The following is a 26892-nucleotide window of genomic DNA, read 5'->3' as shown; positions in this document are numbered from 1 at the left end:
GCACTGCTTGAGGTTCTATGTGCACTGCTTGTGGTGCTATGTGCACTGCTTGAGGTTCTATGTGCACTGCTTGAGGTTCTATGTGCACTGCTTGTGGTGCTATGTGCACTGCGTGTGGTTCTATGAGCACTGTTTGTGGTTCCTTGTGCACTGCTTGTGATGCCATGTGCACTGCTTGTGGTTCTATGAGCACTGTTTGTGATTCCTTGTGCACTGCTTGAGGTTCTATGTGCACTGCTTGTGGTTCTATAAGCACTGTGTGTGGTTCCTTGTGCACTGCTTGTGATGCCATGTGCACTGCTTGAGGTTCTATGTGCACTGCTTGTGGTGGTATGTGCACTGCTTGTGGTTCTATGAGCACTGTTTGTCGTTCCTTGTGCACTCCTTATGATGCCAGGTGCACTGCAATGTGCGGTGGTTGAGTTGCTGTATTGAATGCGAGGCCCCTTGTGCTGGCTCAGATGCTTTATGCACTGCTTGAGATGTGAGCGCTAATTAAGAGGTCAAGTGCTTGGTTCAGAGGCTCTTGCAATGGCAGCGACGCTATGTTCAGTGTTTGAAATATGTGGTGCAATATTTGAGACCCTCTCTGCTCTGACTGCGCTCATTAGTGCTCCACTCGGATGTTCTTCGCACTAATTGAGGTGTTGCAGACATTGCAGAGATTAACTGTTCAGTGGCTTTTGCGTCGGTTGAGGAGCCCTGAACAACAGTCGTGATATGGCTCGCACAGGCTATAAAGCCACCTAAAATGACTGAGATGTTCTGTGCAGTAGCAGAGAGGTCACGTGCACTGAGGTTGTGATTCCGTAGCTTGGTATGCTCTGTGCTCTCGCCGAGATGATGCTCTGTGATCCGGATTTTATGTGGTGTTTTTGAGGCTCAATGTGAATGAGCAACACAAGATGGTTTGTTGACGACTCTTGAGTCCAGACTAGCCGTTGCTTCTTTCAGTACGTTTGCTGTGTGATATGGATCAAGTGATGGATTATTCTGAAAGCATACAGGCGCCTCTCCCCTCTTTCACGAAGCGCGCGCAGCAGGAAGACGCACGAGCCTGGAACGGCGCTGACGCGCACCAGCCTCAAGCTTCGATCCACTCCATCATCCCTGCTGACGTTCCACATATAGAATCACTGCACACCAGGGGGTGGAAGAGGCCTCAAGCTCAGAGGCACGTCGGGATTCCCAAAGCGCGTCACAAGGCCGTGTCTGCAGCCCGTGCACCTGTGTGTCAAGAATGTGTGTCAGGAACACTAGTCTAAGGCACTGTGATTCAGACGCGTGTGGGAGGAAAGGGACGGGTAACAGTAACACCAAGTAACTTAAACACCAACGGGCTAATGGAAGCTTTTCACAAGCGATCCTAGCATCCACTTATCAACAAGAGCGCCTACTGTATGCCCCACAGTAAGATTACTCTGACACCGTGGAACATCGCAGGAGCAGGCAAGATTGCATTAGAGCCTGAATCAGAAACCCACTTAAGATCATTTGATATAAGACGTCTCCAGGAGACGTGGAGCTGTGGAGAAACACCACTCATGGGTTACTCAAAATTCTATAACCCAATTGTAACCAGATAAACATAAGTAAAAAATAAATACCGCCTTCGGGTGAAGTCCGCGCTATATAAAAATGCATAAATACATAAAGAAATAAATCCCGCCTTCGGGTAAAGTCCGCGCTATATAAAAATGCATAAATAACTAAATGAATTAGTACCGCAAATCACCGCCGTCACTGTGCCGGCCTGCGACCAGGAAGTCAGGCAGGCCGGCGCGACAACAGGAAACAGGAAGTAGGAGGGCGGGAGCCTACCCCGCCTCCCAACGGAAGAGCCGCGATGGGAGCCGCGTTTCAAGCACCGGAGCTGGCAGGAGCCGGAGCCGCGCTTGAAGCACCGGAGCTGGCAGGAGCCTACCCTGCGGGTGCCGAAGGAGGGAAGAAGAGTCCTGCTGCCAGGCCCTGCAGCTGAGGAGAGCCGCCGCACGAATGAAGCCGGTGAGTGGGTTGCTGAGCGGGGGGGGGGAGCATGTGTGCGCGCGCGCGAGTGCGGGGGGGGCGGGATGTGTGTGTGCGTGCGTGTGTGTATGTGTCTGGAGTGCGTGTGTGTGACTGTGGGGGAGGGGGGTGTGTGTGAGCGAGTGTCTGTGCCGTGTGCCTGTATGTGTGTGCCTGCGTGTGCATGCGCTCGCCTGTGTGTGCGCATGCAGAGGGGTGGGGGGTGGGGGCTGCCTATATGTAAAGCGCTCTGATACCTGATTCGGTTCGGGGCTGGGGAAAAAAAAAAATGGCTGAGTTACTCTGCGCATGCGCGGGTGAGACGCGTGCTCCCGCGGTGAAAACCGCGAAGGAAACGCTCGTCCACATCGGTGTCCACATTCCCATTAACGGGCAACAATAGTTGTCGAGACAGACACTCTCAATGCTCACGCATTGAGAGTACGTCTGCTCGACCTAAAAACGGGAAAGATTGCAAGCAGCGACAAATCCCTCATTGACAGATGCTATACAGATTGCTGAAACAATGCAAGAGTCAGATTTTTGTATTTGGGAAATGGGGAAAAGAGACGCGGCTAAAGGAGGGGGTGTGTCCATCAGAACATAAGGAAGAAGGGCAACAGGAATGTGTTGGTGTGTTAAATAAGTATTGGAAAAATATAGAAGAAAGTCGTTGCTCAAAGACAAGGTCAAAGGACCTGCTTTAGGTGTGTAAGCAATTTTCACTTAAGTGATTCTAAATCCTGTTTTGCCACTAATAGTGTCTAAAGTGTGGACGTTGCAGGCATTATACGCATGTGCGCAAGGGAATTGCTAAAAGTGAGTTTAGCCATAACAGAAATGGGAGATGTTCTCAGTCAGTCAAAATACTTTATTTCGATAATTCAATATCATAAAAAGACGGCGATGCATACAATACAATCAAATACACTTTAAAAACAATTTCAATTCACATTTTTAAAAATATCCCACAAATTTCATAAAAGTTTAAAAAGGAAAAACCAATTTACCGTAAAATTTAGCTGCCATGTTACATTTCACAATTAAAAGACAATATATACAATACAAAAAATTCATCTGTAAAAAAATACAATCAGTTACAGTTTATCGTTCTCTGGTTCCTGACCCTAACAGCGCCCACCAGGTAGCTGGCAACATGAAAAATAACCCTAGGGCTGTTTAATAGTTGTAAATATAGGAGAGCGGGTTTAACTTGGAAAAACCCTAACTCCTTAAGGATAGGAACAAGGAACTTCGTCCTTCCAGCCGTGTAGTGATCGCAAAACATCAAAAAATGCAGTGTGTGTCCTGCGTTGAAAAATTATCACAGGAACACGGAGGGGCCTGTTCAGGACTGCTCCATTCAGAAAAGTAACCTAAGGTCAAATGAATCATGTTTCAACGAAAACGTGTTAAAAGAAACCTGTGGTACGAGCGATTAACTAAAACAAGATAAAGTTCAGGTCCTGGAGGATTGGCAACAATGAGGTTAGCCCTTACAGTGGGTTTTCTGAGTTCAATTTCCTCTCTGTTTAAGGACAGAGTCTGTAACATCGCCCCCTTTATTAATGCTATGTCCTTACGGGTTATTTTATCTGGTGAGAAAAAGAGCTCCGGTCTCCCTAGTTTGTAAAACCACTGTTTGACATAAGATAACCACTTGATTTTATTTATATTGTCCTGTAAGAGGCAGTCTTTAAGGATAACATGATTCAGGGAGAGTTAGTCATTCAACCATGTCTTCAGCCAAAATATTAAGGGGGCCACTCTTATCATATCTGTGATAAAACCGGCCCCTAGCTCAGAGTGAATCGTGTAAGATGGGGTAGACTGTGGCACTGATAAAATCGATCTCATAAATTTATTTTCAGTAACTTGTAGACAGTCTATAGTGCTGTAACCCCATAATGAGCTACCATACGTGGCAACTGTCAAGCATTTAGCTTTATAAATGTTCAACAGAGCCACGATGGGCCTAGCCCCCAGTTTTTTACTAAAGCCCATGATTGCTGAGGAGGTTCTAGCAAAAGCAGTATTTCTGTTTTTGATCTGTTGTCCCCAGTTTCCCTTCTCCTCGAAGGTAATCCCCAAATACGGGAATGTAGGGACTCTGCTAAGTTCCTCCTCACAACAGAAAAACGTTTTCAAGTTATTCTTTCTGGAATCTCTTCCCATAATCATGGTTTGAGATTTCTTTTTTTTTATTTTGAGGTCCAGGGAAGTCATAAAAAGGCCAAAAGCGTCCAGCAAACGTTGGAGCCCAACCCCGGTCCGTGCCAGGAGGACCGCATCGTCCGCATACAGGAGAACCGGTATGCCAAGTTCCCCTATATGCGGATGTCAAGCGTGGCCTCCCTAAGCACGGGTTCAAGGGCATTTATGTAGACTTTAAAAAGAAGGGGGGCAATGATACACCCCTGCCTGACCCCCCTTTCTGATTTGAAGTGGCTAGAACAACGCCCCTCTGTGTTCACCCTGACAGAAGCCAAGAGGCCGGAATGTAGGTCCCCTAAAAAATTTACCAGAGCATGGTCAAGACCTAGATCAATTAAAATCAGTCAATGTTTTGTACGATTTACAAGGTCGAAGGCCGAGGACAGGTCCATAAACCCCAGGTATAGTGACCCATCCTTGGCCTTGGTATATTTATCGACCAGCAATTGGAGATTAAGGCACTGATCCATAGTACCTCTTCTGGATCTAAATCCATATTGCACATTTGACAATATCCCTTTATCGTCAAGCCACTCCTGTAATTTGTACAAAATGACCCGTCCCAAGATTTTAACGGATGAGTCTATTAAGGAGATCGGTCGGTAGCAGGCTGGATCTACTCTGCTGCCCTTCTTAAAGACTGGGACGATAATGGATTCTTTCCACAATGCTGGGATATTATTTTGATTTAGTGCATTAAAAACCTTACATAGGATCTTCAACCACAATTTTGGGGCGTATTTAAAAATATCGGCAGGGACCCCGTCGGGGCCAGGTGCCTTATTTATCAAGGTCTGGTCTATCGCCCTTTCCACTTCTAAGACCTCAAAGGTAACACGGGAACCCTCCTTGCTATAGGTGGTATCATTTAAAGGGTCTTGCTGGGCAGAGTTAGAGTATATATTCCCAAAATGTTTAATCCATGCATCATCAGGAATATTTGACTCAGGGCATGATTCTCCTCGTTTGAGAAAAGTGGCTGGTTTACTACTTCCCAGAATTTACTACTATTTTTTAATGTCTCCGGTTCAAGTAGCTTTAACCAGGCCTTTTCCTTTAACTCGTTCTTCCTATTTTGCATAGCATTTTTATAACGTACTCTTAACATAGCTATTTGGGCACGGTCTTTTGGGCTAGTTTTCAGGGCCTTAAGTAAATCAGCAGGTGCCCTTGAGCATGAGTGATCAAACCATCTCTTTACGTGATGTTTGAGGGGCCCCTTTACCCCAGTTAATCTTTGGTTGATCTGTTTGCAGATATTATCAAACGCCATAACTACTTGGGTACCTAATGCCTCTGAGTCTAAGCATATAGCTACATCGTCCTCCGCCCTAGCCAAGACATCCTGTAAAACAGTTTCAGGATTAATTCGACCATTTTAACCTACGACCTTGGTCGGTAGAGATCACATTTTGGCCTCCCGTATGTAAAACTGATTTCATGGTTAAAAATTCCCTGGACAATACCTCTACTAGGACCGGATTGTGGTCACTAAAAACTGAGACCACTGTTTTATATCTAACAACTTTACCTAATACATAACAGGACAACAACAAAAAAATCAATAATTGTACCATCACCAAGTCCTTTAAAAGTAGGGACCTTGTTTTCACCCTCCCCGCATCCTGATTCATACAGATTCCACTCCACCAAGAAGTCCTCAAGTGCCGCCCCTCTTTTTGTATGTTCAAAATGCGTAACTGTAGAACAGGGAGGTCCCTCTTCTACTGAGTTGGTACAAGACTGAGTACAGGGATGAATATTAAAATCACCGAAGAGAATTATCTCAAAGCAATTTACTTTGGTTCTGTAGACTGACCAGAAATTATCAAGGTAGTCCAGATTATATCTGGTACTTTCGTTAGCGTTTGCATTATAAAAATTGATAAACAAAATATTGGATGAATCGGGGGAATTCAATTCAACAATTAGACAATTTCGGCAACCTGACTCAAGCTGGGTTAACACTCCTTTTAAATCGAGTTTAAACAAACTTAATAGTCCACCTTTGGATCTACCTGCCACACTACTTGTGGCGGGAATAAAAAATGTCTGTAACCATCCAAAGAAAAGCTGTTCAGTGTATCCCAGGTCTCCTGAAATGCCAAAATGTCAAAAGATTTCAAAAAATCAATCCATATTTCATTTTCACCTTTACCCCTGATCCCGGCGATGTTCCAGGTCATGATTCTGCAAGATTGTGAGTTAAGCCTTGAGTTATTTACCAGTCAATCATTTTCCTCCAGAGATGCCAAAGGCGCGAACCGATTACACAATGGAAGAATTTGTTCTGATTGAAGATTTGGCCTACACAAACTGTAGCAGTAAGAATCTAATGGTGGGGAATTTGGATAGCCAGGGTGGGCGCATGACGGAGTACTCTGCATGGAAGAAGATGTAAATAGTTTTTGTTGTGCTGCGTGGGGTTTAGAGATGTTACTAAGGTGATTGTAGAAAAACCCAAGGGGGCGCCCACATATAAAATCATCTGTAATTGGTAAAGAAGCAGCCCTCAGCAGAACAGTAGCTACATGCTGTGGGTGCTTAAAGTTTACGATGATGCAATCCCCCTTCATCGTTTTTCTTGAATTACCTATCCAGCTCACTCTGCGTGTTGATATAATATCATTACAAAATGTGACAGGGAAGCCACAATATTTACTCAGCCATGCTACCACTTTATCGTTTCACCCCTTGCATCATTCGCCCACGAATCTACCCCGGGAACATTGGTTAGCACTACTATATACGGGGCGCAATCTGGTGGAAGATTGACTAGAGGTCTTTGCTTTCCTACCCTCAGACCCGAATTGTTCCCAGCAGCAATGGGTTGCGGGTTAGCCCTCAAGATGGGTGGGGGAACAGTTTGATTGCTAGGTGGCTGAGCAAATGTTACGGGTGTTACAGCTGGCGTGCTGTGTGTTGCCTTGTGTCCCTCACTGCAGGAACTTGTAGCCCCCTCATTTACTGCCGTGCCCGTATTAGTGTTCCTAGATATTTTAGATGAAGACAAATGTGCAGATAAGAGAACTCCCAACCTAGAAACCTCCTTTGAGACCTGGTCCATTCTGTCCACAACCCCTTTACTGGGAGCAACAGGACCCTTAGCGTATTTAGTGTTAACATTTGGTTTTTGTGAATTTTGTGAGGCAGCCAAGTGGGAGGCTAGGAGAGTACCCAATCTGGATACTTCTTTTGTGACCTGTTCGACTCTGTCTGCCAATGGTTTAAACATAGTCTCCATTTTCAGAACAAACATGTCAATCAGGGAGTCGGTTTGATCACTGTTCAGTTTGGTCATAACACCCTCGTTTGATTTGTCATGGAGGGCTCCTACTTCGTCATCCAGCATGACGACTGCCTTCTTAACTCTCTTGTGCCCTCCCCGATTATTTTGTGACCCTCTACAGGCTCTCGCTCGCAATTTTCTTCTTGCCTGCGGGTGTACTGGAGTGGGTTCCGGAGACAATGTTGGTAAAGGTTGGATTGTGGAAATCAATGAATTATCTAATATCTCCACGGTAGGTACTGAAATGGCTAATGTGTCTATGTCTGCTTCTATTTGAGTACATTGTGCACCCCCTGAAACCAGATCACAAAACTCTGGTAGTAGTGATCCATTTATTGGTGAGGCAGGCGGGCTGATTTGGCTTAGAGACATACGGCGTGCTGTGTTGCTTTTGCTCACCACTTTAACCATGTAGTTATCTATCGGCCCAGGTAATGATGGCGTTTAGGAAGAATGTAATTTAGCCATTTCGGACCGGCTCATTTAGCAGCCTGTTGAAAACACCCAACAAAAACAAACTCACGGTTCTCAGGAGTCCCGAAGAAAAGACCCAAGGTCCGTGGCCCAGCCCGGCCTCCTCTGGCCCTCTGACGGCCACAGACGGCCCGCCCTTTGCCCGGGCGTACCCCCGGCGCGGTCCCGCGCGCGTCCCGCGACACGGAGGGCGCCTCCTCTGTTTTCAGCGCCTCCGGGCGCGCAGAAACCGGAAGGTTGCCGCTCGGCCTGCTGGGAGCTGTAGTTCGCCGGCGGCCATGCAGGTGGATGGCAGCGGCGGCAGGCGGAACAAACAGCGTGTGGGCCCCAGCGGCGGCGGAGTATGTCCGGTGAGTCTGTCCTGCACCCTGGTACTCGGTGCTATGGTCCCATAGACAGTTATGAAGATCGCATTTAAATGGTGGGGCACAATGGTGATTGTGAGGGCAGAAGAAACCGTCCTGTAGCTTCTTTCTTGGTAAATGGGCGGGAACTGGATTTGATGGTGGATTCAGTGTGCATGTTTAGCATCATTCCTAGAACATTGTTTTGGGAAAAATGGCCAGATGTTGCCGAGTCCCCCAAAGATATCAATCCTGTGGGGGTATCAGGGGTAGATCATAGACATTTTTGGTTACTTGTCTACGCCTATCAAATTTGAGTTGTGTGAGGTAATGGGCAAGGTGTATGTGGCAGAGAGTGGACCTCTAATATTGGGGTGGGTACACCAATTCAATCTGCATACTATCCAAAATCCCACGACGCCTAACCAAGTGATGGTGGTGGGGGAAACTAATCTAGAAAGTATATTTGAAGAAGTCAAGGATGTGTTCCGAGAAGAATTGGATCAGCTGAAAGGTTATGTCCATTAGATTAAGCTCAGGAAAGGAGCCATCCGAATGAAACATCAAGTGAAACATTGTTGGGTGACATGCTGGGGGAGGGTGTAATTTAGCCAGTGGAAGCTTCTAATTGGGTGTCTCACGGAATGTATGACGTTACTTAACATGCTATTACTTAGCATGCCTTTTCTACGAAGTTTTCACTTCGCAAATGCCTTTACTTAGCAATAATTTATTACGCATACCATTACTTCGCAAAATGAATTAAAAGCATTAAATTGGCATTACTTAGCAGTACATTACTTCGCAGGATTTTACTACGCATAAAGATTCTTTTTTTAAAAAAATTCCCTACACACCAACACTACCCTCCACGCCCCCTACACTTCCCAAAACCCTAAAACCCTACCCTACAATACACATACACATCACTACCCTAAACCCTAAAACACTTGCCCTACACTACAACACTACCCTAAACCCTAAAACACTTCCCCTATACTACACATACACTACAACACCACCCTAAACCCTAAAACACTACCCCCTACACTACACATACATTACAACTCTACCCAAACCACTACCCCCTACACTACACATACACTACAACACAACCCTAAACCCTAAAACACTACCCTACACTACACATACACTACAACACTACCCTAAAATACTACACATACACTACAACACTACCCTAAACCACTACCCTACACTACAACACTACCCTAAACCCTACACTACACATACACTACAAAACTACCCTAAAACACTACCCCCTACACTACACATACACTACAACACTACCCTAAACCCTAAAATACTAACCTACACTACATATACACTACAACACTACCCTAAAACACTACACATACACTACAACACTACCCTAAAACACTACCCTACACTACACATACAGTACAACACTACCCTAAAACACTACCACCTACACTACAAAAGTACCCTAAAACACTACCCTACACGACACATACACTACAACACTACCCTAAACCCTAAAACACTACACCCTACACTACACTACCCTAAAACACTAACCTACACTACACATACACTACAACACTATCCTAAACCCTAAAACACTACCCCATACACTGCACATATACTACAACACTACCCTAAAACATTACCCTACACTACAACACTACCCTAAACCCTAAAACACTACACCCTACACTACACATACACTACACTATCCTAAAACACTAACCTACACTACACATACACTACAACACTATCCTAAACCCTAAAACACTACAACACTACCCTAAAACACTACCCTACACTACACATACACTACAACACTACCCTAACCCCTAAAACACTACCCCCTACACTACACATACCCTACAACACTACCCTAAACCCTAAAACACTACCCCCTACACTACACATACACCACAACACTACCCTAAACACTAAAACACTACACCCTACACTAGACATACACTACTATACTACCCTAACTACACTGCCCCACTTACCTCTCTGCCCGTGGTCCCTCTCTTCACCTTCAACCATGGATCCACTCTTCTCCTGCGAAGTAATGGCATATGCTAAGTAAAGGCATATGCGAAGTAAAGGCATGCTAAGTAAAAGCATGCGAAGAAAAAGACAATGCTAAGTAAAAGCATGCGAAGTAAAAGACAATGCTAAGTAAAAGAAGTGCGAAGTAAAAGATGCGAAGTAATGGTTATTTACCGTCTCAGGTGGTCATCACAGAAAAAACAGATGGCTGGTTAAGTTTCTGTGGGGACCTGAGAAGTGTGAATCAAGAGATAGTATCAGACAACTTCCCATTGCCTAATATAAATGAGATGTTTCTCTAATTTAGATCTTGAAAATGCATACAATCATATTCGCTTACTTGAAAGATCAAAAAATATAACAGCTTTTATAACAATGCAGGGGTCATAAGAATTGTAATGCTGTTTGTCCTTTCTTCTGCAGCCAGTGTTTGGAGCTTGCCTGCACATTGCAGTACCAAAGACATCAGTGGGTATATAATGATGGAAGACAGTGACTTGATAGGTGACAGGAGGGAGATGAGAGGTAATGTTAGTAATGGTCGGGCCACTGGAATTATGCGATTGTGCAGCCATGATTTTTTTTCATAATTATAGATTTGCCACGTGGGCCACATAACCTGCAGATTTTAACAAAAATATTTTTTGTTGCCAGCTCAAATGGTTCAAACGTTACTAAAAATGCAGCGGCACATGTGGCCATGCAATGGAAAGCCCTTTCCAAAGCTGGACTGTTCACCTTTTTGTTGCTTATTGCTATATTTTGGGGTTAAACTGGTGTAGGAAAGTGCTCCTTTTTGCTGGTTACCCCCCACTTTTTGCCTGATACATGATGCACTTGGTGTGTCCGGGGTCCTCTCAATCAGGTTCCCAGGGCCTGTGTTCTTTGCCAAAGGTGTACCTTTGTATGCACAATTGGCACATCTCCGGCCATAGGGAAGCCCCTTGTAAAAGGTACCATGGGTACCAGGGGCACTGTGACCAGGGAAGGCATCTAAGGACTGCAGCACCTATTGTGCCACCCTTAGAAGCCCTGTACCTTAACACCCACAAACTGCCATTGCAGGCGGCGTGTTTTGGTGTAGAGAAACGTGGAGTCGACATGGCACACATGCCTGCAACCCACTGCCTAGGTCCTAGGTAAGTTACCCCTCTAGTAGGGTGCAATAGCCCCAGGTGGGGGGAGGAGAGGTGAAGCACACATCTCAGTCCCCTCCATCTTGAAGATGGGGGACCCAGCCAATTAGGAAGAGGCTAATGTCCCCCTCCAACTGAAGGGTGGTATAATAGGGGGGTATCCACCCCAAGGAAGGGACACATTGGTCCTGATCTGTACACCCCGTTAATGACCGTAAATGTAGTATTATGGGGCAACCCTGAACCATGTCCCCTTAGATTCAAGGAAGAAAGAAGAAGGACCAAAGAGTTGTGCTAACCCAGGAAGAACAGGACACCAACTGCTTTAGCTCAGTCCTACCGGGCTGTCCCGACTCTGACGTGACAACAGCGGAAACCCCGGCATGTCCAGTAGCCCCCCAGAGCCTGGAGGACCAGCCCTGCACTCAACTTAAAGACTCTGTCTCCTGTGAGCAACGGATTTGCTCAACGAAGACTCCAAGACCAGAACGCAGATCCAGGCGGCTCCGCGGTTCTGCACCAGACGCCACGGCCTGAGTGGCCCATCACCACGAGGTCTCCCGAGCAATCCTGACCTGGGATCTGGTGATCCCCGACCTTCCTCAAGCTTGAAGCTGACGCCTGCAACCTCACCCTGAAGGCCCCCCCCCCCCCTACCAGAGCTGATAAGATGAACCCGATGCCAAAAGACACCCCTGCACCTGCCACCCCACGGCCTTGGGTGGCCCAACTGATGATGTCCATGCATCCCCCAAGAACACCTATTACTTGTTCTGCTGGTGGTCGCCTTAAGGAAACCTCCCTGCCCAAACCTGTAGCAATTTTGCCAAACCAGAGATCTCCATTGAAATTCACAGGGCCCCCGATGTCGCTTTGGCACTCTGCACCCAGCCTCCCCTGTGCCGCCGGTGGTGCAGCTCCTGTGCCGATTGTTGGCTCCTGCAGTGCTGATCCTAAACCCATGAGGTTTGCTCCCCCAGCCAAGTCTCCTCTCATAAGCAGTCCTTGACCAAAAGCCCCCTTTGCTAACCATGGGCCCCTGCCCTCTGCAACCGGCCGCCCCAGTGCCGCTGGCGGTGGAACTTGAGTGCCCAACTGGACCTTGGGGAACCTTGGTCCTGACCCCCAAAACTCTAACTTGTACGTTGTTTACTTACCTGAGAACTGTTAATCCTTCTTCTCCCATAGGAACCAATGTTACGAGTCTTGTATCTAAAAATGTTGTCAAGCTCAACTTTTGTATGAAAGAAAAGTAACTATATTGCAAACCTGAAAAAGTCTTACTTACCTAGTATTATAGAATCTACAGTGTAGTATCTAAGCATACCACCCTGAGTAGTCGATGTAATCCAAAAGTAATTTAATCTGTTTTTAAAGCATATAAAAACCTTTAACAATTGCAAATCCATTTCTACTTGCATTACCTTGTAAAGTCTAACAATTGCAAGTACATTTTACCTACCTGTACCAAGTCCTGCTTAGTACCAAAAATAAAACATCATTATACCTTTTTTATACTTACCCAATTGGTCTTGATTCGGTCTCTGAGTGTGTGAAATCAGTCCTTGATTGAGTGAATACAATAAATGCTTAACACACCCTTCTGATAAGCCTAATTGCTCACCCACACTACCACAAAGAGGACTGTTAGTATATGCCTAATTTAGCCTCTGCTATACCTCATGGGACTCCCTGCACACTATACCTTACTTTGGTATTGTCAATGCAGAACCAGCTTTATACAACTAGTACTATTGAGGTGCAGCCAATGCCCAGAAATTGTTACCAAGTTCAAAAAGGATGAAACAATGGAGTAATACTATTATATGTGCCGCATAATTTGTCCTTCTTCTGCCACATAATTTGGAGCTGCCAATGCCCAGAAAGTGTTACCAAGTTCAAAAATGATGAAACAACGGAGTAAAACTATTACGATATGTGCCACATAATTCCAGTGGCCCTGGTAATGGTATTAGAGAGAAAGTTGGGGGCTTGTTGAGTAGGAGTCTGAGTATGCAGACCACCTATTTATCTGAAAGATTATGTTGAGAAATTATACCTATTTTATACTGGGTTGCAAAACGTGAATTGTAGAACTGTTTAGAAACTTGCATTGGTATTTGTGGTTAGAGGATTTCTTTTCAACATCTTTTTAAGTTTCCTTTGCATTTTAATGCATTATATATATTTTTTTCGTAGAATAATTTTTATTATTATTATATGGGTGGGAGAGGTGTTATGACTTTAAGTTCTGGCTCCTCCCCCTCTCGCCTTGAGGTCAATGGCGACTGCTGCGATTTGGCGTTTGGCGTGCTGAGCAGGGCGTCTGTGCTCACGCCGAGAGAATTCCTGGGTGACTGCCGAGTCTGCTGTTCGGCATTTCTGAAGGGATTTCGGAAGATTACTGCAGATCACTGCTGGGGCTTACGGAGACGATAACGGAGCCTCTCTCTTACATGGCTGTGAGGTGAGCGGCACCGCGTCTCTAAATGGACTCGGGATACACTGTAGCAGGGTGAAATTGAAAGAGCCTGCTGTTGCTGATAACGCTGATAACGCTTGCGGTGCTTCACCTGCTCTCCAATCGCTCTGCATATTTGTTTCTTGCTACCACTGGGCCAACCTTACTGATCTGATGAGAGTTTCCCTCTGCCGCTGAAGCTGCATACAATCAAGCAGCGGCCGCAGTTTGGGTAAACTTAGCGTTTCGATACATTTTAGCGGCAGCTAGTAACTGTAAGAGGCAACCAGTGTACTTCTGGAGCTCGTTTCAACTGTTTGGGACTATTAAAACTTTAAAATTGTTTCTGGTTCCGGACCCGGATTCTCCATTGCCCTGGCTTGAGGGACATACTCTTAAAAATAAATCTTGAACTTTTCCCGGGCCACGTTTCCTTTACACTAACAGTTTTTCCCACGCGCCAGGAGGCGCATAAAGACCCGCCTGCTCCCTCGTCCCACGAGGACGCGTGCGGGACGCGCCGGGCTAAGCCCGGGCAAAGGGCGGGCCTGAGGAGACCGGACTGGGCAATGGACTTTGGTTGTACAGTAATTTCCTCTTTTTCAGATTTAGGCTAGCATAAGTTTGGTTGTGTGACTCTAAAAAGGCTCAAATTTCACAGTTTCTTTGCCCCTTATTCCATTAGTGTGTCTGGCTAGTGTGCTTTTGGAGGTGTTCAATTAGGTAGCTTGTAGTTATTCAATATTGTTATTCACCTGGTTTACACTTCAATCACGTTGTGTAAATATGTCTCATTGTAAAAACACCACCAAGGGCCCTGGAGTATCCACACTTGATAACTACTTAGTAAAAGTGGTCTCCAAAATCAATAGTGATCGGAGAGCTTCACTAGGGAAATCTGGTTCCACGGGGCTTTTGCTCCCTAGCTCCCTCCCTGATACAATAGTGACCCCCCTTGAGGCTAACGCTGACTCAGGAAGCAGGGGAATGGTAGTGACAGACGTCCAGGTACACCCACCCCCAACAGATCTAATTCTTGATATTATTGCTAGCCCAGTTGGTTCACCCGGGCCAGTTGAGATTTGCTCCAAAACACCGAGAGCCGTCAGGGCCTGTAGGAAAGTGCCAACCAAACGGGGTGGTGGGAAGCCAAGAAAAGCTTTGCAATGCAAACATGGGGGATCTGAATCACCGCAAACTGCTGTAGACTGTAGTACAAACATGGAACAATTTGAACTCCTACTGGGCGCTTTCGAGTCTAAACTAGAGACAAAAATGGTAGAAATCATATCCCCCCTGTTGCATAAGATAGATGCACTTACCTCAGAAGTTGCTAGACTGATGGCTCTAGTTAAAACCCAGCCCTCTCCAGTAGAAGTGGATAGGTCTGCAGATAAAGCCCCTGTTGAGCATCAGGATGGAAATAGCTCTGTACCTTTATTGCAACGAGTAGAAATTCTACCTACAGAGAGGCCAACACAAATTCAGACACCTCTAGTTAAACAAGGTCCCTCTGGCTACAAAAAACCTGATCCCATTGTTACAAAGTTGAAGGTGAATCAAAATTCCGGAATCTACCTCCCCCCAGAGGCGGTGCCCTTTGTGAGTATGTTATCGGGGGTTCCTGAACTTAAACAAGGGAAAACAGAAGGCTATCAAGAGTTAAAAAATAAAGTAGCCTTCTGGCTTAACAAGAACAGACCCCTTCCTTCTTCCATAGATGGCCGTATCTTAAATGTTCGAAGGGTGGGGTGGCTTGGCTGCAGGACTAAAGATATATCGGGTGATCTGGTAATTGTTAACTTTAGGAGTACCCACGTAATTCCATTTCTCAGAGGCTGGCATCCACAAGTTGGTGATGGCCCTATTGTAACGTGGGAACTCTGTGACTTTTTTCCTAAAGCCTGCCCTAGCATTGATGTGTCACCTTTGGTACCCAGGTCTAACAACATCCATCTCCGGGGCCGTCAAAACCTGCTAAGCGTGGAGTCCTTGATCTCCGCTGGGAGATATGCTCCATTGTCTTATCTTGATGGAAATGATTGACTCACTGTTGGGAATGTTCTATGTAATACAGGGGATAAGAGGGGTTTGGCATCAGTGGATAGGGGTTTGGAGGTTTCATCCTTTGCTCAGTGTTCTGAACCTTGTATTAGCGTTAGTACAATAACGGCACAAGATAATATCTCAATCATTCCCCCAGTTACTGCGTTAGTCCAGCTCGCGGTAACAAACCCCCCCTTGTTGGACTCTGCCTACACTAAGTGTGTAGGTTGGAACATAGCTGGGCTTGAGTCCCGTTTGTGTATCCCTGATTGGGTGGATTTTATAGATCAAGGGGATGTTTGGTCCTTTCAAGAAACATGGGCACTTTTGCCGGTGTTTCGGGTGGGGTTTCTATATTTTAGTAAACCCGCTATAAAAGGACTAAAAGGTCGCCCCGCAGGAGGGTTGACAACTTGGGTCCGTCAATGTGAGGGTGTATGGGCGGAAGAAGTTGCCATAGACAGCCCAGACATACTAATAATAAGGATTAGATCTTCCAAAGGCTTTAATATCCTTTTAGTTAATATCTATGTTAGCGGCCTCCAGGGTGGACGGGTTTCACCAACCCTTCTCCTCCTGGACGACTTCCTCTCTAATGTAACTGAAGAAGGGTACATGGTCGTGCTGGGGGATTTTAACACTTGCTTCGAGCCACTGGGCATTGATGATGGTTCCCTTACAGAGGAAGAAGACATGACGTGGGGAATACCACAGCTCGATCTACCACCGATTGGGAAATGGTCTTGTTCCGCCACGTTTATTAAGGGGTTGTGCCTAGATCAGGGTCTGAGAGCAACTAATGGTAGGGTAAGTTCAGACAGGAAGGGTAGGCACACATTCAACAACGGCAGACACAGCAGTCGCATCGACTATATCTTAGTCGATGTGCAGCTGTGGGCTGCAGTTGTTGATATGGAAATTATTGAACGCTCCGAAAGTGATTACGAACCGCTTGTATTGGCTTTAAGGGACTTAGGCTTTCAAAAGACCAAGAGTTGTGAGTCAAATGTAGTCCCAGCTGAGGTTACCCTAAGTAACGATATGAGAAGGGTGCGCTGGCCCAAAATTGCTGTGGATGAAGGGGCGAGAAAGGAGATTAGAACTTTAGTGTCCAGGTCTTTGGAGCTTTTGAATAATTGCGGGTCGCAGGATGAGATTAATGCAAATCTCACAAGTATACATACCGATTTGTTTCGGGGCCTTAAAAAGCTGTTTATTAAGACTATCCCTAAACAGGACAGGAAGATGAAGCCTAGAGTAGTCACATGGTTTGACGACGAGTGTCGACGGACACAAGGGGACTTGTTTTTTGCTATTAAATCTAAAAACCATGGTCGAGTTAGGTCCTGTAGAAAAGTTTACAATGAAGCTAAACAAGGCTAAACCTAATTGGGATGAGGACCGGTGGGTAAGTCTGACTGAAGCTTGTGGCTATCGAAACATGCAACAGTTTTGGCACTTACTAAAATGGGGGAAATGCCAGGAAGATCATCCTAGCCCAGCACATGTTGGTCAACAACAGTGGGTAAGCTTTTTTGAGGAACAATTCAGGAGTAACAATGTTGTTTTGGTTGACCTCCCATGCTCCGTCCCTGAGGAATCACTCACGTTTTCTATTTCTGAGGTTAGAAATATTATGACATCAATCCCGAGAGGTAAAGCACCTGGCCCTGATTGTATTCCTGCTGATGTATTTCTGCAGGATCAGGATCTCTGGGCCCCGTACATCTGCCATGTGGCAAATGCTCTTGCGTCAGGTGCAAAGGTCCCAGACTCCTGGTACGGGGCAGAAATTCTACCAATTTATAAGAAAGGCGATCGCTCGGTTCCCTCAAACTACCGACCGATCAGCCTCATTGATGCGGTGCAAAAAATAATAGCCCGCCTCGTATTAGGTAGGATTCAGGAATGGATTCAGGATTTTGATATTCTCACACCTCTGCAGGCAGGCTTCCGGTCCCATGTGAGCACCCTCGACCAAGCATTCCGCTTTGTGCTCCTATATTGGAAGACAGTTGTTTTTGGGAAGGGCAAGCTGTACGCAGCCTTTGTGGACCTAAGGTCCGCATTCGACCTCGTTCCTAGGTCCAAGCTGTGTGAATGCCTATTGAAGCTGGGTATGCCCGCTGTTCTGGTGCGACTTTTAGTGAATTTACATGCCCACACTTTTGCACAAGTACGTTGGGGTAAGCCTGGGGAGGTTACGGATAGATTCCCAGTTTCTAAAGGTGTTAGACAAGGGTGTGTATTGGCCCCTACTTTGTTTTCCCTATTTATTAATGGGGTCACCAATTATTTTGTGAACCACCCCACGGATGCTCCCACACTGGCGGGGATGAAAGTACCTCTGCTCATGTTTGCGGACGACACCCTGTTAATATCTAAGACGAGGCAGGGTCTCCAGAAGGCCCTGTCAAGATTTGAGTTGTTTTGCCGCGAGCATGAGCTGGAGGTTAACATTTCCAAAACAAAGTTTATGGTGCTGAGAGGAACATCTCCAACTGCTGCCAGGGTTACAATGGGTGAAATTGCAAAAAACACAGTTGATGGACAGAATGTAGAACAATGTCATACATTCACCCCAGTACAAGGATCTGGGCCTAAATCCATCATTTTGTTGCACTCCACACCACCCTGGGTTAGACACTGGCTATATGCAAATCAGCTCTGACCCTGTGCCTCATGGGAACAGTCCAGTCCGAACTACCAAGCCATGTCTTTCCCAGACCGGAATCAAGCATCCAAGGACCGGTTTCTGGCTATCAGCCTTCATCAGCCTGGATAGCTTGACTCCAGTGGTGTGGAGAGCCTGGGACTCACGTCTGAGCATCCCCAGCACACTCGGGGTGAAATTGCAAAAAACACAGTTGATGGACAGAATGTAGAACAATGTCATACATTCACCCCAGTACAAGGATCTGGGCCTAAATCCATCATTTTTTGCACTCCACACCACCCTGGGTTAGACACTGGCTATATGCAAATCAGCTCTGACCCTGTGCCTCATGGGAACAGTCCAGTCCGAACTACTAAGCCATGTCTTTCCCAGACCAGAATCAAGCATCCAAGGACCGGTTTCTGGCTATCAGCCTTCATCAGCCTGGATAGCTTGACTCCAGTGGTGTGGAGAGCCCGGGACTCACGTCTGAGCATCCCCAGCACACTCGGGTGAAATTGCAAAAAACACAGTTGATGGACAGAATGTAGAACAATGTCATACATTCACCCCAGTACAAGGATCTGGGCCTAAATCCTTCATTTTTTTGCACTCCACACCACCCTGGGTTAGACACTGGCTATATGCAAATCAGCTCTGACCCTGTGCCTCATGGGAACAGTCCAGGCTGAATGAAGGCTGATAGCCGGAAACCGGTCCTTGGATGCTTGATTCCGGTCTGGGAAAGACATGGCTTGGTAGTTCGGACTGGACTGTTCCCATGAGGCACAGGGTCAGAGCTGATTTGCATATAGCCAGTGTCTAACCCAGGGTGGTGTGGAGTGCAAAAAAACGATGGATTTAGGCCCAGATCCTTGTACTGGGGTGAATGTATGACATTGTTCTACATTCTGTCCATCAACTGTGTTTTTTGCAAGGGTTACAATGGGTGGCACCACCCTTGAGCAGACTACGCTATTCACATACTTAGGTGTCACTTTTAGTGAAAACCTTAGTTGGAAACCGCAAGTCGAGCTCTTGGCACTAAAACATGCGCAAATTGAAGGAGCTCTCCTCAAAGACCATAAAAGCTCCTATACTCGGCCAATTTCCCCGCTCATGAAAATTTACGGCACAAAAATGTTGCCCTCTGTTCTGTATGGAGCAGAGCTCTGGGGCTTCAGTAACCTGGATCCCCTAAAGGTGGCTCAAAATAAATTTCTTAGGGCGGTGATTGGACTACCGAAATCATCTCCGCGCATCCCGCTTTTGTATGACCTAGGGTGCCAACCAGTGGAAGACCTAGCGAGATTCAGACCTCTAGCATTTTGGCGGCGCTTGTGGACTACACCTGAGCTGCTGCTCTAAGCCAAAGCATGCCTAGAGGTAAGGAATTTTCTGGGCTCTGATAAATTAGGATGGTTCAAAGGGGTAAGATCCACTCTGTGCGCCATGGGACTTGGTGAATTATGGCACAACCCTGACTCGGCCACCTTTCCACCCAAAAAGGAGCTGAGAAATTTATACTGGGAATGGGTTGTGGGTAAAAGTCACTCGGAAATGACAGGAAGTTCTTTAACAACGACATTTGTTCTTTTGAAGGATGTCTCTTCCTTTGAAAAGTACTGGGATGTCATCACCAAGCCCCTGGATCGCAAACTTTTCCATCAACTGAGAGTTAGCTCGTTACCACTGAGGTGCCTAACTACATCATGGGGTAAGGGGGGGGGGCCAGAGCACTGTCCACTGTGTATTAGGCAGGGTGAAAGTGTTTGTCATTTTCTTTTTGTTTGCCCCCTGTATGCTGCCCCTAGGAAGAAGTGGCTTTGTCCACTATGTAGAAGCCTGGGCACTCGTTCAGCATCCATAGCCTGTAGAATCCTAAAATCTGATCTATCGCCCTTGATAGTAATAGGGGTTGCAAAATACCTAGGTTGGGCTTGGACTCTACGCTTGAAGTTGATTAACTCGCACTAAGTTCCCAGTTAATTAAGCAATAAGGTCCCAACTAGACTGCGTCATTTTGTATTAACTGTCTTTTTTCTATCATGTTTATTTTTTAATTCTGCAAATGAATTCGTGTATAAATGATTTAATTCTGTCTTAGTTCATGTTTTTTACTTCACATTAAGTTATTTTTTTAAACAAATTGCTGTGCACTTTAGAAATGAAGATATAATGTTGGATGTTTTAAGATGAATAATCGAATAAAGACTTCTTTTGGCTTGACTTGACTTTAAGTTATCCCTTTCATGTACGTTCCACTGTTATATTCATTAATACGGTTGGGATGCGTGGATTCCATGTGTCCCTTTTATGATTTTTTATTAAATCAAATAAAAGTATTTTGATCATGTGTGCCAGTTGGTTTGCAGGAGGGAAGCCACGTACCTGGAAGGCTCTACTTGAATGCAGTTTATTACCCTGTCGAGTGTCTTCGTCTCATTTACCACAAATGCCTAATACTAGTGTTTAAAAGCGCCGCTTCTGCAGAATGGGTAAATGCTCAGGGAATATTACGAACTAAAGCTTCCTTGTAAAACTCTAAATACTGTATTGTATTCTACAGTTCTATCTTGGTATTTTCAACGAACTCCTTCCTCCACTAGATTTGTTGTTGACTCTATTAGTTTATTAGTCATACTGTGAGAGGATAAGGGTCCGTTTTAGTGGAAATGTCCCCATTATGTGTTCTCGGGGAGGTGTGGATGTTGCTGCTTCCTAGCGCAGTAAATAACCGGCGTTATTACCTGGATCCGTGGCACTCATTTAGTCATTCTCAGAGGCATGAAAAGTTGAGGTAAACAGGACACATGACCTGCAGGGTACACACAGGTCACGGCGCTTCACCACGGGTAGTCCGGAGTACCTGTCCCCCGAGAGCTGAAAAACAGCGCACCACGAAATGCAAAATGATTACAGATGCCATAAGACTGTCTACAAAAAGCAGCCCTGCGTCTTTCTTTTTCTTCGCCCTAGGATACTTGTGCGAGGATTGATTGCTGTCACCAAGGCGTGCTCAGGGCACCTCGCATGCTGGACAGACAGCCTTCCTTTTAGGGAGTTGTTCATATTTTTGGGGAGTGGCAAATGTGAGGGGAATTTGAGTTTGGAGAAAGGAGAACTTCCCCGGAAGTCCTCTCGGCCCATTTCTGTTGGCGCTAAGAGCCTTCAAGCCAGTTCCGTGCAGCAGGGATCTCTGTCGAGTGCAGTGAAAGCGGTGCGGTGTGCTCTTCCTCCCGTGCTGGCCAACATGGCAACGGGACAGCTGGGCCCTTCCCATGTGCAGCTGCCGGCTCGCCTCTGCCCTTCTGCTTCCCTCTCCCACCTCCTCCTCGCTGTGATCAGGCTCTGCCCGCCGTTCCGTTTCTTAAACCGGCGTTCATTGGCTTCGAGGGCAGGCGGGGGAGCCAATGGGCAGCCGCGGCGCTTCTCACTCGAGCCCGTACAAAGAGTCCGGTGCCCACGCCCGCCCTCCCCGGCTCCTGCGCGTCCTCCTGAGAGGCTGGACAGACGGCGCTGGGGCTGCATTGTTTGTGCTGCGCTGAGCCAGGCGCTGAATACAGGCAAACAAAAGCTGCCTGCTATTAGATGCCTGCTCACTCTATTTTTTTTATCTGCATGTTTGAGCTGGGTCTGGAAACTCAACTTTCAGCCCCTGCGCTTGGGTGCAGTCTGCCCTTTTCATCCTGGCTGTCGAAGCAAGGCTGAACTCGGAGGGAAGCCCGGGGTCGCCGGACGGGTACTGCGCTACTTTTTGGAGGGCAGCCTTTTGCGTTCTTCTTTATTCCCATCACTGAGTTTTGACGTTGGACTGAGAAGTCAAACTTAAATGGGACGATTGACGTCCAAACTGGAAGTTTCAGGCGTAGAATCGGCTGCAGAGTTCGCTTGGATGTGCGGGAGGAACAGGTGTTTTGGTCTGGCGGTTTTCTGCTTTGTGTTCATTGGTTTCTGGGTCGTTGCCTGATACTTATTGTTCACCGAACCGTGGGCTTGTGTCAGCAGGCCATTGCCTCTTCCTTAATGAGTGGTAGACCCATATGTGCTGAGTTGTGGCCCCATTCCAGTTAGTCACACTGGGCCTGTAGGAGTCCGTTATAATTGGGATTTCTCCGCCAGACTGTGATCTGCTAAGCTCTTTCGCATCGCCTTGTTTTACTTTTCCCGGCGCCCCTTGGAGTTGGCAGCAGTATTTGTAATGTTGAACCCGCTTAACCTGTCTGCGGTGTCAGGAGTAGGGGAGAGTTACTGCAAGTACCCTTTCTTCTGACTCTTATGGCATGGGATGCATTGAAGAAGCTTTAGTCTAAAGGATCGTGGGCTGGTGACGAGGATCTGCTGCTCATCAGAGGCTGCCCTTAGCTGCCAGGTGAGTAAATGTTACATTTTCTGTAGTGCAATGTCTACCTTTGGCTCTAATGGTTGCCTTAGTTGGCACAGCCCCTTGGGCCGAACAACACAGTGAGTGTCAGGTCTCACCACTTGCTCGCAATCCTAGTGCGCTAAAGGCTGCTTTAATGAAAACATCCTGCACATTGTTAACGCATTGCAGCACTTATCTCCACAATCCTATTGACTAAATCCAATTAAAATACTAATATAATGAACTCTTGTCCTACATCCCTCAAAGTGGCCATCAAGATGGGCTCATAACCCGGACCCTCTAATTTTTTCCATTTTTACTGTGTGTGCAAGAGACGGTACCCCCCAGAGTTCTGTACGCCCCTCTACTTGTACGAACTTGTGCTTCATTATTTCCAATATCTATCGACCCATCCTTTCTAAAGACGTCCCTTAAACTACTTTGACTTCCAGATCACTCCTTTTGGGCCCGCTGGCTAACATGCTCTTAAATTCCACCACCCTCAAGCTGGGCTGTTCGCAGAGTGCCCCCCTCCCCCCAGACAATCCCTCATGCCCACACCCCCACAACTCTGTCAGCCATTTCATTGTCACGCTTTTGACAACCTAATCTATTCTAGATGCACCCTGAATTGTCCATGGCCCTATCGGTGCCCATTGGCACCAATACAGCCTGGATCTTGGACAGAAAATGCCCAAAGGGAGACACTCCCCGTCATTGCTTCTCCATCAAGTGGTCAGAATATTGACTGTCTGTCAAACCTAAATGTGCGCGGACAGTCCTTGTCACCCTACCCCAGCTGTTGAATATCTATGACTGTCCCAGTCCTACTTCCAATGTTAATGCATCAGTGTTTCCCCATCCCATGGTCCGTATTAATTTGGATTAAAATCTAAATCCCTAGTGCAACCATTTTAAGCTTCATGGTGTACGATGAGGAGAGAGGGCGTGAGAGGCGAGAACTGGAGGACCTGGAAGTCACTCAAGTCAAAAAGCAAGGAGGCCCTTCGTTCGTATGATTACAGAATATTGTGGTGTCTTCCCCCAGTCGGAGTGGCTACTGAGGGGATTTCCAGAGGAAGGAGATGTTTTGTACAGAGACCTACACCCAGCTGCTTAGACTTCTTCAGGCACAATGTCGGCACTAGGCGTGGAGGTGCCTGCAGTAGCTTTTTTTTATCTGAGTGGAGCAGAGTCAGAGGCCCATAAAGTTTCCACAGAGCTCTCACTCATAGCCCACAATATACTAAGTAGCTTGCTATCCTTCCACCGGATTCAAAATGGGAGTTGGCACCTGGTCAGGGTTATGATGCTCTATATTAATGTAGTTGAAAATCAGTGCATTATGAGTTGGTGTTGGGCTACTGACTCTTTTGTATAGTATCGAAAGACGATATCAGTTAAACTGCTGTACATGTCCAGTTTTTATATAGCACTTAATACAAGCATTATCAGTAGTAATGAATTAGAACTTTGGAACAACCACTAGTAGATGGCTAGGCAGTATGTCTTTTAAAATATTGTTTTATGGGAAGTTAGCATACAGAGTAGGGATGTGCGAAGTTGGCGGTAGTTTCTCCATAACGTCATGAAGTTTTTTTTTTAATTGCACATTAAAGAAGTTTTCAAATATTATATTAAAATTCAAATAGTAATCAGTTTATATAGATGGCAAGAGAAAAGTTATGCTTTGGTTGTGTTTGTGGAAAGAAACCTAGAAAAAGCCACCTTGTGCAAAAAAAAATCCTCAATGGGTTTGTGATCAATTTCTCCTGAAAAACCTTCTTTTTATTTTTAAAATAATCTCCTGCAAGTGAAGTTGGGCAAACCCCAAATGTTATGGAGTTTACTACCTTTTCACAACTTTAGGAGCGAAGTGTGAAACTGCCCACACCTAACGCAAATATCTTATAATAATTTTTGCTTTCCCATACAAAATTCATTGGATGATTCATGCATGTTTTATAGACTTTGGCCAGACGAGACACTTTCGCTCCATTTTAGAGGGATTTTAACATGTGATCTGTATATCCTTATGACAGGGGTTCGGTCCGCTGAGCTAGCTTAAAGCATCAACCCATTTATTTCTTAACTTTATTAAAACCCATACCAGTAATAAGAAATCCTAGCCTGTCCCATGTTGTTATGCTTCCCATCTTGGTTTCTACCACCACTTGCTTCTGCTGTGTTTCTCCCTTACCAAGGGGCTGACATGCTCTACAATGGCCAAAAGGTGGCACATGGAACGCCGCATAAACAAATATGTAAACATTGTCTGATTATGCAAGCTCATGGGGCATGGAGGTATCCAAGATGAAATTTGGACTTGAAGTCCATGGAGTCTAGTCCCAGCTCATTCACTGAATTCTTGAAAGTGATGGAAAAAATAAGCAAAGATTCAATGTCACATAAGTAACTTACCATACAAATAACTTGCCACACAGTGTCGCACAGGAAACTTACCATTGCACGAACAATGCATGCTAATAGTGTAGCACACGTTACAAAATGCGTTGTCCCTTGCTTTTGAGACACATTTTCACGAAAATCTTTGAGGTATGGATTTGAAATCACCCGGCCTTTGACCGCTTTTGAATGGCTTTACATGGAGTGCTTTCGCATGACCTTTAGCTGCATTCAATGGGCAATGTTTGTACTTTAAAAAGAAAAAAAGACACTTTGAATGTCAAGGATTAACACGATTATTTTAAAGATATTACTTTAAAAAAAAATTCAACAGTAAAGGAATGAACAAATACCATATGTGATTATTTATCTTGAAATGAACAAGGAACGTTAATGTGAGAACATCGCTGTTGGCCCGAATATACAACCACTCATTCTAGTCAAAGCTGAAGGAATATTTTATGTTTAAAAATCATGGCCCAGATTGATTGCTGTTAGCTAACACTCGTATTGCGTACAGTATGTCTTTAGTATGGCATCGCAACGTATTTTGGTTGTATTTTGGTTGTCTGGACGATGACTTTCCTTAACTTCTTCATGGCAGACCAGAGTCCGATTCGGCTTTGAGACAGAGCTTAGTTTGTGTAGGATGCGGATGTTAATGAGTTGTCCGTGACGTTTTTGGGTGGCTGAGGACACACGACCGTACCAAAGTGCTTACGTATTTCCTCTGTGGGTGCTGATGCCCTTTGCCCGGAAAATGTAATTGGGACAAGTAGCTGATGCCAGCATCAATCACAGGTGTTGCAAGCATGCCTTACCCCTCAAATGACTCATTTCCTTTTGGTGCCTGTGTAACGAAAGTTATTACAAAACTCGGTTGGACTTAATCGTATTCACCACACCATATGCTGAGTAAATCATACTTGAATTCTGACTTGAAGTTCACACAGATCTCTTCAGTTTGATTTTACTGCAGGTAGCCATTTCACTAGCCAGTATTGATGGACCAGAAGCCAGCCCCTCGATTATAAAAATCAACACTTCTGTAGGCCCAGTACTTGTACATTTTATTGCGGGCTATTAATCTGCATAATGGAGGCAGATTGGCCTTCAGGGAAACGGAGAGGATTGATGGCCAGTTGGCAATTCTGAAAGGCCCGCAGTGATGGGTCAGTTTCATTCTTATATCTAGCATCCTGTTGAAGCTGACTCGGCACTAGCCCTACTTGCCTTCCAGAATCACTGCCAAGATTGTCTTCTGATTTCCTCGTAGGGCAGTCTGAATCCCAACCCCTCCCGTGTTAATTTATTTATGGCGCAGAACAGCCGTTCTCCTGTGCCTCCCCGTCCTTTGTTTGCATTCGGTCGCTGGGAGTATACTCTTTCGCTTTGGTCTGTAACTCTGTACGGCAGCACAATATGATATGTGTGCCTGCGCGCGTGGTAC

General features: G+C 45.8%; 1 protein-coding gene across 5 annotated transcripts in view; it reads left to right on the top strand.

The window, feature by feature from the left end:
• Nucleotides 1-26892, top strand: part of PHC2 (polyhomeotic homolog 2) — a 646847-nt gene that overhangs the window by 509037 nt on the left and 110918 nt on the right. The window contains exon 11 of one of the 5 annotated variants that reach the window (XM_078643026.1): nt 10795-10896. The exons of 2 other annotated variants lie outside the window; for them this stretch is intronic. In XM_078643026.1, the coding sequence (XP_078499152.1) occupies nt 10795-10896 (102 nt within the window). Of the gene's footprint in view, nt 1-10794; nt 10897-22135; nt 23043-26892 lie in introns of those variants that run through there. 2 more of the 5 variants (XR_013594766.1, XM_078643029.1) reach the window with 2 other exon arrangements.

This window comes from Lissotriton helveticus, chromosome 5_1 (assembly GCF_964261635.1).
Source record: "Lissotriton helveticus chromosome 5_1, aLisHel1.1, whole genome shotgun sequence".
NCBI classification, from domain to species: domain Eukaryota; kingdom Metazoa; phylum Chordata; class Amphibia; order Caudata; family Salamandridae; genus Lissotriton; species Lissotriton helveticus.
This window is presented reverse-complemented; position numbering and strand designations above follow the sequence as displayed.